Here is a 15,058-nt window from a genome sequence, read left to right on the forward strand (position 1 = left end):
GCGAAGACGTCTGAGTCCCATATTGGAGTGTCTGGGTTTGATTCTCGGGCCCAGCTTCTGTTTTTCGCTTCTTGCTAATGCAGACCCTGGGAAGCAGCAGTGATAGAACGTGGGATTGAATTCCTGCCAACTATGTGGGAAACCTGGATTGACCTGTGGCTCCTTCCTCTGGCCCCAGCCCCAAAGGTTGGGAGCATTTGAAGAACATTGGGTGGGAGTGTGTGCTCTCTCTCTCTTTCTTCTTTATTTTTTTTCTTAAGAATTATTTATTTGAAAAGCAGACAGAGAGAGGAGAGAGACAAAACCCCTCTGTCTCTTTCTGTGTCTGCCTCTCAGAAGAAAAAGGAGATTTTCCCTAGAATGGATGACTTGATCTGGGCAGGGAGAGTATGGATACAGGGGTCTGGAGTTAGACATTCTAAGACTTTAAAAAGTATATTTAATGTATGCATATGTGTGTTTTATTTTCAAGTGTGTAGTTAAACTATTAGCATTTGTTTTAAATGGAAATGGATACACATGCACACACTGATACTTCATCATTGGACTTTTAAAAAAGGGTCGAGCTGGTGCTGTGGTGTAGTGGGTAAAGCTGCCACCTGTGGTGCCAGCATCCCCTATGGCCACCGGTTTGAGTCCCAGCTGCTCCACTTCTGATCCAACTCTCTGCTGTGGCCTGGGAAAGCAATGGAAGATAGCCCTAGTCCTTGGGCCCCTGCAGCTGCGTGGGAGACCCGGAAGAAGCTCCTGGCTCCTGGCTTTGGATAAGGGCAGCTCTGGCCATTGTGACCATCTAGGGAGTAAACCAGTGGATGGAAGACCTCTCTCTGTGCATCTCTCTATAACTCTCCTTTTAAATAAATAAATAAATATTTGAAAAAGGTCAATTAAATCACTAATGAACTGTCATAAACTGGGAAGAAGTAGTGTATTGGACTGATGTACACATTGTAATAGCTGGGCATGCAAAACATGTAGCTGAGAGCTCTTTGGCAAAAATAGATTTTTTTTTTTTATGATTTAAAGAAGAGATATGATTCTATCCCTAAAAGTTTTGAAACTGAAGGTAATTCAAGATGCAGGTCTTTGTGATCCAGATGATTGTAATAACAATTTAAGAAAGAAAATGGAAGATACTTTGAAAAATAGTCTTTTTTTTCCACATACCTGCACCTCTGAAAAATAGTCTTAAAAGAGATCATTCCAATGTGCTTAAATTAAAAAATGTGATGTGGTATGTATTCTTTTGTTAGAATGTTTTAATTATGTAAGTGTATTAATTTCATTTTTTCAAAAATAAATATCTGGGCAAGGAGATTAAAGTGTATTTTTTCTTTGTACTTTACTGAATTAAAAAAGAGAGAAACTCAAACCCAATAAATATTATAATAGGAAAAATGTATTTGTATTTGTCAGCTTTTTGTCACTGTAATGAAATACCTGTCACATGCTACTTATGAACTAAAGAGGCTTGTTTAGCTCAATTTTGTGGAATTCAAGGGCATGATACTTGCATTGGCTGAGTCCTGGTGAGAGAGCCCCCTGGTGGATGGCAAGCTGTAGATGATAATGGCAGAAATGTGATCAGACCAGCAGTCACATCTTGTGTCACATTCTTGAGGCAGGAAGCAGAGAGGGAGACAGGATGGGGCTTTATAACAACCCTTGTGAAAACTACCTAAGAATCTCCCACCAAATTCTGCCTCCTGAAGGATCCACAGCAGGTGCGAACACTGCCACTCTGGGGACCAAGCCTCTTTTCCATGGATGCTTTGGGGATTGGGGCAAACACAATTAGCTCATATCCAAACAATAGCAGTGTTCCTGAAGAAGCATTTAAAAGCCAAGTATAAGTATAGACAAGAACCAGGAAATTTTAAGAAGAGTATGGGATTAAGCTAAAAGATCTTTATAACAAACACTGGGTTAAAATGAACTTTTAATGCTTTGTTGTCAGCTTTCTTATTGAAAAATTGGTAATTCCATTGGTTGAGATAGATGGTGTCTGTCATTTTATCCTAAAACCAAGAAGAAGTATGATGAGATCTAGTTTGCAATATCTATCAAGGACAACAACATATACACCAGAATGAACATTTTTTAACTACTACTTAAAAAACGAAGATAGTTTAAGATCGTCCAAATGTAATAAATTGCTTCTTGTCTTTCTTTCCCTCTTACTACCTTAGGTTCAAAGGATCACACATCAGAGTATTGAAAGTATTTTTATATCATCCAGGGGTCCCTGCAGAGGCAGAATCAGTAAGATATATATGTAGATACATGAAAGGGTGTTGTTAGGGGAATTGGTTTACGTGATTATGCACCTGACAGATCAGCTGCAGGGTGGAGGCCCCGGAGGCGGATGGCATGGCTCAGTCCAAGTCTGAGGGCCTCAGAACCAAGAAGCTGAGGATGCAGCTATACTCAGACACACCCCAAATCACAGTTTTCCAGGCTCCCAGGTATTCCTCAATCCAAGCAAGGTTACGTCATAAAATTAACCATCACATTGAGGGAATTTATTTAGGAAAAATTATCTTTTAATAGTTAAACAGCAACTGAAAGGTCTGAGAAGCCTTTAAGTGGGAAAATGTCAGATTTTCTTTAAAAAAAATTATTTTTTTCAAAAGGATCCTGGTAGCAGCTGAGGGAATGTGACTTCTGTCCAAGGCTCCTTATTCCCACGTAACTGCTGGGTGGCTGCTGGTATGATGCTGGGGACTGTCTTAAAAGGCTTGTTTCTTTAAAATATTTATTTATTTGAGAGGGAGAGAGACAGAGAGAGAAACAGAGCTCTCCCCTGCTGGTTCATTCTTCAAATACCTGCAATGGCTGGGGCTTCCAGGCTGAATCTGGGAGCCGGAAACTCAACCCAGGTCTCCCTTGCAATCCACCACCTGTTGCTTCCCAAGGTGTGTGTCGGCAGTCTTCTGGAGTCAGGAAGGGAGCCAGAACTTAAATTCAGGTAGTGTAACACGGGGTGCTGGTGTTTTAACTGATGTCTTAACTGCTAGGTCAGTGTCTACTCCTAGCCATTTTTTTGGTAAAGATGGACTTTGGAAATCCTATATCAGCAATCGATTTACATTTCTGGGAAAGTTGTAGAAGCTAGGCATGGGAGCCCTCCACAATGGGGCTTTAGAATAAAATACCTTTATAGGTTTGCCTGTCAATAGGCCTCTGCGCATCTTCTCGCCAGGTTGTTCACAACCCCCACGCCTTTCCAGAACAAGCTTTTTGCCAGTGTTCCCTTCCATAAAGCGCTGCCTGCAGAAATTCCATTCTTTCATGTCTGTCTCAAAGGCCCCACATGTACTCCAAGGTGGAATTTCTCTGCTCCTCTCCTAAATCATAACATCTGCTCTTGGTCATAGAACATCTTGCATATTTAGTTGTATGCATGTCATCGAGGCACAAAAGTTTAAACTGGAAGAGTTCTTTGAGAGAATTCTGCTTTCTACAACAGATTTGCAAGTTTTGAGGGCACAACTCAAGTCATATCTGGTTTTAAAATTCCTCTCCCTTTCATCATATAATACAGTGCCTAACTTAAAGATTGGGTAGGAGAAACCCATTAGAATCCTGAAACAAACTTTAAGAAGTGTTGTATTATGTATGTACACAGAAACCTAATATAAAGGTTTACGCATAAAAGTTTCTTGAACTGTTGTGCCCTGTGCTGCATTTTATACTTGTAGTTAAAGGTTTGATTTCAAAGCCGTGTACAATGTTAGGTTTCCAGAAACCTTATTTATGACTACGTGGAACTTTGACATCTTAGAGATCTGCTTTTTGTGCCATAGTTCTTTTAGTATCAAGCTATCTGGTTCAAGCCATGCACAGTTCTTGTTCTCCCATTAAATTCAGTTATATTTAGAGAAAACACGTACAACAAGGACTAAGGAGACTTGCATTCTTTTTTTTCTGGAATGGTGTAAGTGTATTTCCTGGGGGAGTGTGTTAATGTAAAAAACAATCGCAACCGGTTCTGTTGAACAGAAAGACACTCCTACTGTTCAGTCTGATTATTACAGCTGATTTTAAGCTGTTTTGTCAGTCTGTCCCAGTAGGTGTCAGTGCGGAGTCAAGGTAAAAGTCCTCTTTTTAGGCGTAAAATTTTAATTAAAGGTACGCCAAAGGTTCAATCAATAGAATAAAATCATTCATTTTCTCAAAATTGACTTCCGAGGAAGTCAAAAGAGACAGGGTCTCGCTATGTTGCCCAGGCTGGAGTGCAGTGGCTATTCACAGGCGCGATCCCACTACTGATCAGCACGGGAGTTTTGACCTGCTCCGTTTCCGACCTGGGCCGGTTCACCCCTCCTTAGGCAACCTGGTGGTCCCCCGCTCCCGGGAGGTCACCATATTGATGCCGAACTTAGTGCGGACACCCGATCGGCATAGCGCACGACAGCCCAGAACTCCTGGACTCAAGCGATCCTCCGGCCTCAGCCTCCCGAGTAGCTGGGACTACAGGCGCGCGCCACCGCGCCCGGCGAGCGCCTGCAGCGCCGAGAGCATACTAAAGGCTGAGGCCCGGTGACGTCACCAACCCCAGCGACTCAGAGCCTCTCAGACAGTTCGCCGCTCACCCAGCCAGTGTTGCTCCACTGCGCACGCGTCATCTTCCAGCACTGCATTCTGGGTAAGCGGTGTCGCCCAAAGGTTGAAAGAGCGCATGCGTGCGGTCGCTCCTTCCTTTTGCCTCGTTGCGCTCGTGAAAGCAAGATGGGCCACCAGCAGCTCTACTGGAGCCACCCGCGAAAATTCGGCCAGGGTTCCCGCTCTTGGTGAGACGTAGGCTGTGACACTCGGGAAGGGTTGCCGTGGGATGCGAGCGGGCCAAGAACCCTTACTGGGGGAGGTCGCCGGCGGCGCGCGGGGGAGGCCGAATGGGAGCTGCGCCTTCCGCCATTTCAGGCCTCGGGTGGGCTCCGGCCGGCGCTCGGAGGGCGGGATCGCTTTTGCGGCTCGCTAGACCTGTCATCTCTCTCTCTCTCATTTTTTTTTTTCACAGCCGTGTCTGCTCAAACCGGCACGGTCTGATCCGGAAATACGGGCTGAACATGTGCCGCCAGTGTTTCCGTCAGTACGCGAAGGACATCGGCTTCATTAAGGTAGGCACGGGCCGCGTGTGGGAGCGGGGGTGCTGGCGGCGGCCCCTCAGTGTGGGCGTTGGAGCCGGGCTGTCGCGGCCGCGAAGGGTGGGGGCCCTGGGGACAGTTCTTGACCCAGCTCTGCCAGTCCTAGGAGCCATGTGTTGCTTTCAGAGCAGCCACTAAGATTTTACTTTGGAAGTTCGATTTTATATCTGGTCAGATGTGTGTGTTGAACTCAGAACGTTTGTGGCGTCGTCTACTGTACTGACTTTGAGTATTTCTAGACGCCTTTATTGGTCCTGAAAGTCCCTTAAGCACGAGTTGAGAATCTTAGTCTAAACGCTTGGGACCAGACCTGTTTGCAGTTCCCACGTGTATGTGCTGTTTAACGGGTAGGACCTAAAGCTGTACCTGAAGTTCTTTGTGTGGTACACGTGGCTTGAAGACTTGTTTAATTCAATATTTTTGTGATCTTGTCATGTGAAATCAGGTGTGGATGTCTGTTTGGCTTTATGGTAGCTCTCAGAAATCTATTTGGGATTTCGTTATTTTCAGATTTAGAATATTTAACCTATGCTCATCTGTTCTTGCTGGCTCCTTGATGAAATCTTCATTGGACATGCATAGAGTATTTAGTAGACTTTTTATTCCTTGTATCATCTTAAGCTATTTAAATCTTGATGGTAGACAGTTTGGGTTTAAACAGTCTTAAATTGGCCGCCTTTTATGAGAGTCAAGTTGATATTTAAAACATTTAAATAATTCACTTTGTTTGCTTTCTTTTTTTCAGTTGGACTAAGTCATTTCCTTGAATGGATCCTCCAAGACATCAGTGCTATCGGAAGTCATACTAACTCTTGGAACGTCATGCAAGCTCTCTGTACATAAAATAAAGAACTTCAGTTGATGACTGTTTCAGTGACTGCAAGTTAATTGTACGGAAAAAACTCCTTTTTATGTATTTTTAAATTTCTGTTTAGTTGAGAGTACAAGTCCTCCTGTCTGCCAGTTTGCTCCCTAAGTGTGCACAACAGGCAGGACTTGGGCATACCAAAGCCGAGAGATCAGTCCTGGAACCTAGCTAGTTGGCCTGTTGCATCCCAGGGTATGTGTCAATGGGAAGCTGGGGTAGGTAGTAGAGCTGTACTAAACTCAGCCCTTGGCTAGGGGATGCCGACATCTTAACCACCAGACCAGACACCTGACCCTGAAACTTGGGTGTTCTTAATGCATTTGTTTTAAAAATAGTTGACTTATTTTTTCTCGGTGGCAATTTTTTAGTGCATTGAAAAGTGTGTTCATTGTTTAGGATTCCTGCTGTATGTGAGTGCAGTTGTGTATTTTCTGAGGAAAGCAGTTTTTTGGGACACTTGGAGTGGTAGGTGGGTGCAGATTAAGTCACAGTCTAGATAGTGTTTACCTGGGGAGGTTAGTAAAAGGTGAAAGATAGCTGTAGTGTGGTGGCTTTGACATTGGTGGTGTATGTTTAATATGAAATGAGTTTTGAATGATTAGAAAGACGTTGGACTTGTCACAGTGTCATCACCTGGGATCCAATTAGGAATGCTGAATCTTGGGCCCATCCCTACTAAATTGGTATCTGAAGAAAAAGATCTAGGTGGTGTAAGTATCCATGTTTGAGAAGTATTGTTCTTTCACTCATAGACAAGACTCTTAAGAAAAGAATGTTTGAATTCCTGATGTTCCAGGCTTAGGGAGTCTCTAGTGCATAAAGTTAACCTCAACGACTTCAAAATAGGTGCTGGATAAGCCAGAAGAAAGCCATGTCTGTCTGGGTTAAGAGCTTGTTAGGCAGAGATTACCAAGTACCTCCTGGGTGGAACCATTTGGGAACAAATTCCGTGGAAGGAGGAAAGCCATGAAATTGGTGTACTAGAAGCCAAGTAGGCAATCTTGAGCTGGGAGTCACCAGTTGTGTTCTGGTAAAGGGAGAATTGATCCCGACAATTTGCATTGGATGGAAAGGAAGGTAAGAGAGGGAAGCTGGAGTAAGAAACTGCAACTTAACGATAGCGGCTCTGTTACCTGAATTTGATAATGCGATTCCAAGTGTTGCTCTTCTGTTACGTTAGGAGTGCTTGGAAGGTTGGGATACAGATGCCTAAGTTTCAGGAGTTTCATAGTGAAGCCATTATTACCCTGAGTATCAGGATTATATGATAAACTGTTTGACTTGGTCGTGAGAATCTTGGAGGAGCCTGGGCCAATGTGATGAACTGTTCACTCCTGAGACATGAGCGATCCCTTAGGGAGTTTGTGGGAGGGAAGCACTTTGCAAGCCATCCTGACCCTGTGTGTGTGTGATGGTAGTGAGTGGGAAAGCTGCAGATGGGGTGGCCTGGCTTCTCTACTACTAGCCTTGACTAATGACCAGGTAACGATTCTGTTTTAAGTTTTTTATGTATCACATTAGACTGAGAGCTTTAGGTTCATTGCTTCAACTCTGAGTACTTTTCGCTGGATGTTATCCGCAGTATGTAGCTGAGGAAACCGGCTTAGAGATTAATTTCCCCTAAGTCTCCCAAAGTGACAAAACTAGGTGGGAACTTGGTTTGACATCAGTGCTTATGCCCTCACGACACACCCTAAGGTTAAAGGATAACACTGGTCCCACTGTCCCTGGTATCAAGCTGTGTTTCCTTTCATATTTGCCACAGCACAGGATAAGATGCCTTGTATATTAATTGTAGATCCTCAGTTTCGGGGGTCTTGATTTGAATTAATAGTGCTGGGAGGGTGGGGACTCGGTTAAATCAAGGTGGTTAGGAGGTAGGCCTAATGGAAGGAACTTAACTGGGAGGTATACCCTTGGAAGGTGGTTTTTGTTTTTGTTTCTTTTAAGATTTGAAAGAGGGAGAGACAGATGTTCCATTTGTTGGCTCACTCCTAAATGACTGTAATAGCCAGGGCTGGGACCTGGGTCTCCCATGTTGCTGGCAGGGGCCCAAGCTCATAAACCGTCTAATGTTTTTCTCAGATAAATGAGCAGGGAGCTGGATCAGAAGTGTAGCACCTTAGAGTTGAACTGCTGGTCATATGGGATGTGTAGGTGGTAGCTTGTATCACAACAATGCTCTCCAAGGTGATTCTTTTGAGAGCTGTAAAAAAGTGCTTGTGGTGATTGCCTTTGGGTGAACTAGAGCGGTGTCAGATTAGGATTCATGTAGGATAGGGTATCCAGTGACCACACTATAATTTCCTGGTACCAGTGTTGCTGGCTGGGTCTCTGTTCCTTGCCCAAACTGCATATTCTGTTTTTAGACCAATTGGATAGTAAGTTATTTCTCAGTGTCATTGTGACTTCCCTTTGCTGATTTCTATTGCTACCCACTGATACTAAATCTGTGATTCTGTGCAAAACAAGTTTAATCTCTTCCCCGCAAGAAATGGGTTAAATAGGTAGCAGTTCTTCCATGTTTTCCTAGAAGATGCTAATTTTCAGAATAACCATTCCTGATTATTTCAGCTGTTCTAAGATGTGTTTTAGAGTGATCTCTGGTGTTCTCTGAATGAATACTCTTCACCTAGCCCCTGACAGTGTCTGACATAATATTTCACAGGGCAGGCATTTATTGGATGAATGAATGAATAAGCATCTGGTAATGATTTTATTTTGAGCAATATTGCTTCTTCAGTTTTTGTGGGTTTTCTTTTAGCATTACAGAAAGACCAGAAATCCTGACCTTCAGACAGCAACAGTTTTAAAGCACTTTAGGACATAGTTCTTGGAAACTAATCATCAGTGCCTTGGCAATGAGCGCTTTTGGATAGGCAAAACAAACTTCTGTTGGTACGATTAGAAGGGCGTAGCAAGGTGTTTGAACTTCCTCAATATCCACACAAATTGATAATAGGAAAAAGAGAAGGCTGAGCCCCTGGATGTTTCTCGTGGGTTAATCTAGATCATGAAAGGCTCAGTTTATTGAAATGTTGAGTATATTTGTGTGTGTGTGGGGATTACAGTTAAGGACTAGATTATCATTGGTACTGGTTCCAGGTGTCTTCTGTCTCAGACTTAGAAGAATTGAGACTGGATATGACAAACAATATAGATGGGCTGATTATCATTTAGTGTCATTTGATTAATTCGAAAATAATTTAAAGCCAGCACTGCCTTTCTTTGTTTACTGAAAATCCTTTTTAAATTCAGCCTATCATGTGGATCAACTGCAGCTTCCTCTGAAGTGGATTCTAAACTGAACCTTCTGATCGCTGGACACCAATGCTGGGTTCCCTGACAGATGTGTTGAAAGCCTTTAGTACCTCAGTACCGTAAGGCCTGCCCCCTGCACTGTTTGTGTAGGGCCTGAAGCCTCCAGATGCCTCTCTGCTGAGGAGGAGATCTCTGCCTGCCTCTGGTCTGAGAACCATTGCTCAAAGATGGAGAGCCCGTGACTCTCCAGGCTGTGTTGACCTCCAGTGGTTTCTGTCCCAGGAGCCCAAAAGACATGTGGGACACCGTGCTCTGGGCCAAAATGACCAACATCCTCTTTCCCCTTGAGCACAGACTCTGTCAGCTTCCTAGATTCCTGTTCCTCAGCCCCCTCCCATTCCTTTGTGGGTGAATCTTCCCAGCCAGTGCTTTTGGTGTTGGTCAGCTCAGCAGACCTGGCAGGCTGCCCCTGAAGGTTTGGTGTAAAACATTCACGGGGCCTCACTAGCATCACTAACCTGGGAAAGGCAGTGCGCTTCTGATGTAGGCAGGGGGGTTGCCAGCCCCTCCCTGCAGCCTCACCTGTGCTGCAGCCCCGCTAGCACCACCCAAACTCCCTCACCACTTCCTTGCAACAGAAAACAGAAGCTTTAGAAGTTTTGTGGTTTATAGTCCCACCACTAAAATAACCAACGTGGCTGCCAGCTGTGTCCCTGCAATGACTTAGCTCCTTATAAGGTCATTACAATAAAATCACCATGGCTGAGACACCTGCTCCCAGGATGCGTCTGACACCGTGACATTTCCATTTCCCAAAAAAGGACAGGACATGGACACCCTTAAGCTCTGCCTCAAACTCCACTGCTTTGAATATTTAATAAGCCCCACCCCAGACACCACCCCCTATGCCTCCGGATCATATAAAAATGTGGATCTGAAGCTCGAGGAGAGTAGCTCTCCCAAGCATAGTCTCACTCCTTCATGACGGTGTGTGTAGTAGCACTTTGTGAGAAAAAAATCTTGTTTTTTGCTGATCTTTACCTGTATCTTGTCCTTGCATTCTTGTGTTGGAGACAAGCTGAACCCAGCCCCCCTCGACATTTCCACAGAGACTGTGGCTGGAGTTGCTAAGGTCTGGAGGAAGGGGAGGAGTTGGAAGGAACTGGAGGAAGAGGGAGAGGCAGCTGATGGCTTCTTTCTGCTTGTGTGCTACAGTGGTTCTTTTTTTTTTTTTTTTTTGACAGGCAGCGTTAGAGAGAGAAAGGTCTTTTTCCATTGGTTCACCCCCCAAGTGCCTGCTATGGCCGATGCGTTGTGGCCTGCGCACTGCGCCAATCTGAAGCCAGGAGCCAGGTGCTTCTCCTGGTCTCCCATGGGGTGCAGGGCCCGAGCACTTGGGCCATCCTCCACTGCCCTCCTGGGCCACAGCAGAGAGCTGGCCTGGAAGAGGGGCAACCGGGATAGAATCCGGCGCCCCGACCGGGACTAGAAACCGGGGTGCCGGTGGTGCAGGCGGAGGATTAGCCCAGTGAGCTGCGGCGCCGGCTTGTTACAGTGGTTCTGTCAACAGTAATGCAGGGTCCCATTGATCTCCGGGAGTGTGTTTTAGGACAGGCCACCCTCAGGAGATGACTAATTTCTTACTGTGTGTGGCCTGGGTTCACGGTGGAATCGCTGTAGGTGTCTATGATCTTACCTGCTGCAGCAATGAAAAAATGGCTTAGGTTAATAATGTTGTAAGAGTGTAAGTACCAGTAGGCTCATGCACGTTGTACAACCCAATAATAATTATGCTTACCGTGTAAACAGCTCCCCTGTGTGGACCGAGACGCCATTGCCAAACATCAGATACAATAAGTGCTGGAAAAATCAATAAGCTTTTACCTAGGGAACCAAAGATGTGTAGGTTACTAAAATCCCTAACAGTTGCCCATAAAGAGTAATATGTCATTATATTAATGCTAATGGGGGTTTTTCTCGTATTTTCTATATAATAACAAGATTACATATTAAAGGGCTAGTTGACAAAGTGATAAACATTCACGGCATCACAGGCAAGTCAATAGAAGGATAAAAAGAAATGGAAGCCATTTCCCCATAGTCTGTTTAGTTGAGTTTCATAGATTGAGTCTGGTTCACGTTGTGTTCTTATTTCTCAAACCCACAAATCCTGTTTCATGATGCTGTTTGTGCATCTGCTGTGCCTTTGATGGTAATTAGCTCTTACTAACATTCATGCATATTAAGTGTGGACCTCTAGCACAGATGATGTATTCATTTGGTGAGCAACAAAGGATAGAGTTTGTGAAAAGTAGTTCATCTTTAGAACTGCAGGAGAGAGAGAGAGAGAGAGAGAGAGAGATGAGAGAGATGGTCTCCCCAAGAGTGCTGAGATACTTGGGAGATCAAAGGGTTGTTGACTAAGAATATGAAGGTTACAGAAGAAATAAAAATGGGAATAGGAGTGGGAGGAGGAAGAGGGTGGGAGGACGGGTATGGTTGGAAGAATCACTATGTTCCTCAAGCTTTATTTATTTTATTTTTTAAAAGATTTTATTTATTTGAGAGGTAGAGTTACAGACAGTGTGTGAGAGAGACAGAGAGAAAGGTCTTTCTTCCATTGGTTCACTCCCCAAATGGCTGCAACGGCTGGAACTACACCAATCTGAAGCCAGGAGCCAGTTACTTCCTCCTGGTCTCCCATGCAGGTGCAGGGGCCCAAGCACTTGGGCCATCCATCCTCCACTGCCTTCCTGGGCCACAGCAGAGAGCTGGACCGGAAGAGGAGTAACCAGGACTAGAACCAGCACCCATATGGGATGCTGGTGCCACAGGCGGAGGATGAACCTACTGCACCAGAACGCCGCCCCCCCCCCCCAGCTTTATTTATGAAATGCATGAAGTTTGTATTCCTTAAATAAAAGGTTTCTGGAAAAATAAGAGAAAGAAGACCATCTTTACCATTGCAGGATTTGGTCTCAGGCTAAGTTCAGTGAAATATTTCCAGCTCCTGAGGTTGTGACCAGTCCTTTGCCAAGGGTGGTTTAAGTTGACGTTCAGTCAGGGTTCATGGTGAGAAGGTGTCTTTTGTATCCCTGATAGGAAACTGGAGGCTATATTTGGGGGATGCGGCTTTTAACTTCTCTCATTTCTCCATCTTCCTTTGTTAGCCATCTGTTGTTGGGACAGAAAGTACTCGTAGTTCTTGGAAAAAATACTACTACTGAATATCTGAGTGGTTATTTTTTGGATCTTGCACGAGAGAAGTCTTCAGGTAGGAAATTGTGTATTAGGATTTTATATTTGTTTAGGTTTTTTATTTTTATTTAAAGATTTATTTATTTTTTACTTGAGAGTCAGAGTTACACAGAGAGAGAGGAGAGGCAGAGAGAGAGAGAGAGGTCTTCCATCCGATGGTTCACTCCCCAGATGACCACAATGGCCGGAGCTGCGCCGATCCAAAGCCAGGAGCCAGGAGCTTCTTCCAGGTCTCCCACATGGGTGCAGGTGCCCAAGAACTTGCACCATCTTCTACTGCTATTCCAGGCCATGGCAGAGAGCTGGATTGGAAGTGGAACAGCTGGGGCTAGAACCGGCGCCCATATGGGATGCTGGCGCTTCAGGCTGGGGCATTAACCCACTGCACCACAGCACCAGCCCCTAAGTTTTTTATTTTTAAGATTTATTTATTTACTTGAAAGTCAGAGTTAGAGAGAGAGAGAGAGAGAGAGAGAGAGATTGATCTTCTATCTGCTGGTTCACTCCTCAGACAACTGCAAAGGCTGGGGTTGGGTCAGGCTGAAGCCAGGAGTGAGGAGCTTCGTCCAGATCTCACATGTCGGTGGCAGGAGTCCAACCACTTGGGCCTCAGCAATGCTCCCTCCCCCCCAACCAGGCCATAGCAGAGAGCTGGATCAGAAGAGGAGTAGGCGGGACTTGAACCGTTGACCATATGGGATGCAGGCACCACAGGCAGAGGCCTAGCCTACCACACCACTGCACTGCTTCCTTGAACATTTTTCTATGTAGGCAGGAGCCTTTGCTATACAACTCCTGAGTGTTAGAGAGCTTTATAGCTCTCTTAGTACAAAGAGAACAAAGCATGACACCTGCTTCTTGTTTGGGCCTTTCATTGTACATATTCTAATAAATTTACTCCTTGTTAATGACTTATATTTACTCCTTGTTAATGACACCTTGTTACTTTGTTCTTGACAACCATATCACTAAGTTTAAGCCTATTAAATGAAAAGAATTCCATTTTATTGGAAAAAAAAATTTTGTTTTGTCATGCCACAAGATCCTAAGTAATTCCCACAAACAGAAAAATATACCAGTTAAATAGTGAAAAGAAAAATGCAATCATTTAGGCAGAGTGGAAAGTGAGAGAGAGAGACAGAGAGAAAGGTCTTCCTTTTTGCCGTTGGTTCACCCTCCAATGGCTGTTGCGGCCGGCTCATTGTGCTGATCCGAAGCCAGGAGCCAGGTGCTTCTTCTGGTCTCCCATGGGGTGTAGAGCCCAAGCACTTGGGCCATCCTCCACTGCCTTCCCGGGCCATAGCAGAGAGCTGGCCTGGAAGAGGGGCAACCGGAATAGAATCCGGCACCCCGACCAGGACTAGAACCTGGTGTGCCGGTGCCGCAAGGTGGAGGATTAGCCTGTTAAGCCACAGCGCCGGCCTGAATTGTACCTTTATGTACATTTCTGAATAAAAAGACATCAAATAAGGACAATAAAGAGACCTATCTTTTGCACTTCCACGTCTGTTGACTGAGTCACTTCTGAACATTAATTCGTGTCATAATGATTATGAAACAGGCACTGCTAGGGCAAAGGGCAAGGCGAAGGCCAAGCACCCCATGTTGAGAGACCACACCCTGTTGGACGGCTGCCAAAGCTCTCCACGCGCATGCAGCCTTAGCCCAGTGGGTTAGGAAAGTGGCGAACAGAAAATAACACCAACCACAAATTGTCAGCTCTCCCATCTAGGGAAAACACCCGAGAATCATACAACACTCTGGAGAGGTGGTGACTTCCCCCAAGACCATGGGCTGAGAAGGGCTCCTCCTCTGGGTAGGTGGTGTGGGGTCATGAATCTTTGTTAGTGGTTTGGTGCCATCTACTCATTGGCCATGTATCCAGAGCAGAAGGTTTGGGTGCATCAAAACTTGGAATGCAATTCATATTTGTTCCATGTAGTAGCCTCTGTTTTTGTGTGAATTGGTAAATTTGTTGAGTATGTCTTTGCTTGGAATTGTATTGATGAAAGGTCAGTTTCCATAGTGTGTTTATTTTAGGGTTTTTGGAGGAACAAAAGTTCAGGATTCCTAAAACCATCCTCAAGCCCGATGATCCATTGTAAGGTTTCACAGCTTATTACAGTGTAGAGGTGAAGAGAAAGGACCCCCTTGCTTCATCTGAAGATTTGCTGGAATGAACTGACAACAGATTAAATAGGAGAAAAGGTACACAGGTTTTTTAATGTGTACCTTACAAATTCACCCAGCATATATATAGGGGAGAATCACAAGAGTGTGATAGCCCAATAACCCAATGAAGTCCAGATACTTTTTCCGATGGGAGGAGAGGGTGATAAGGAAGGGGGTAATTTTGAGGAGTAATAAATGATTGTTAGGGGAATGAATGGATCTAGAGATAGCAATTAGCTTGTGAAATGATTCTCTTTGGAATGTGAATGAGCCCAAGAGACAGATAAAATCTAACTAAGTCCATCCTCTGTCCTCTTTTCTTTCACAGAAAATGATATTTCAGGACAGGAAA

At 44.6% G+C, this 15,058-nt stretch overlaps 1 protein-coding gene across 1 annotated transcript; it reads left to right on the forward strand.

Moving 5' to 3' along the window:
* The first annotated feature begins 4,683 nt into the window (after positions 1-4,683).
* RPS29 (ribosomal protein S29) lies at positions 4,684-6,009 on the forward strand. Its single transcript, XM_062205190.1, has 3 exons — positions 4,684-4,793; positions 5,021-5,120; positions 5,893-6,009. Exons 1-3 carry the CDS (start codon positions 4,732-4,734, stop codon positions 5,899-5,901), a joined length of 171 nt encoding a protein of 56 aa, XP_062061174.1. The 5' UTR covers positions 4,684-4,731; the 3' UTR covers positions 5,902-6,009.
* Positions 6,010-15,058: the final 9,049 nt, after the last annotated feature.

Source organism: Lepus europaeus, chromosome 11 (assembly GCF_033115175.1).
Source record: "Lepus europaeus isolate LE1 chromosome 11, mLepTim1.pri, whole genome shotgun sequence".
Classification (NCBI taxonomy): Eukaryota; Metazoa; Chordata; class Mammalia; order Lagomorpha; family Leporidae; genus Lepus; species Lepus europaeus.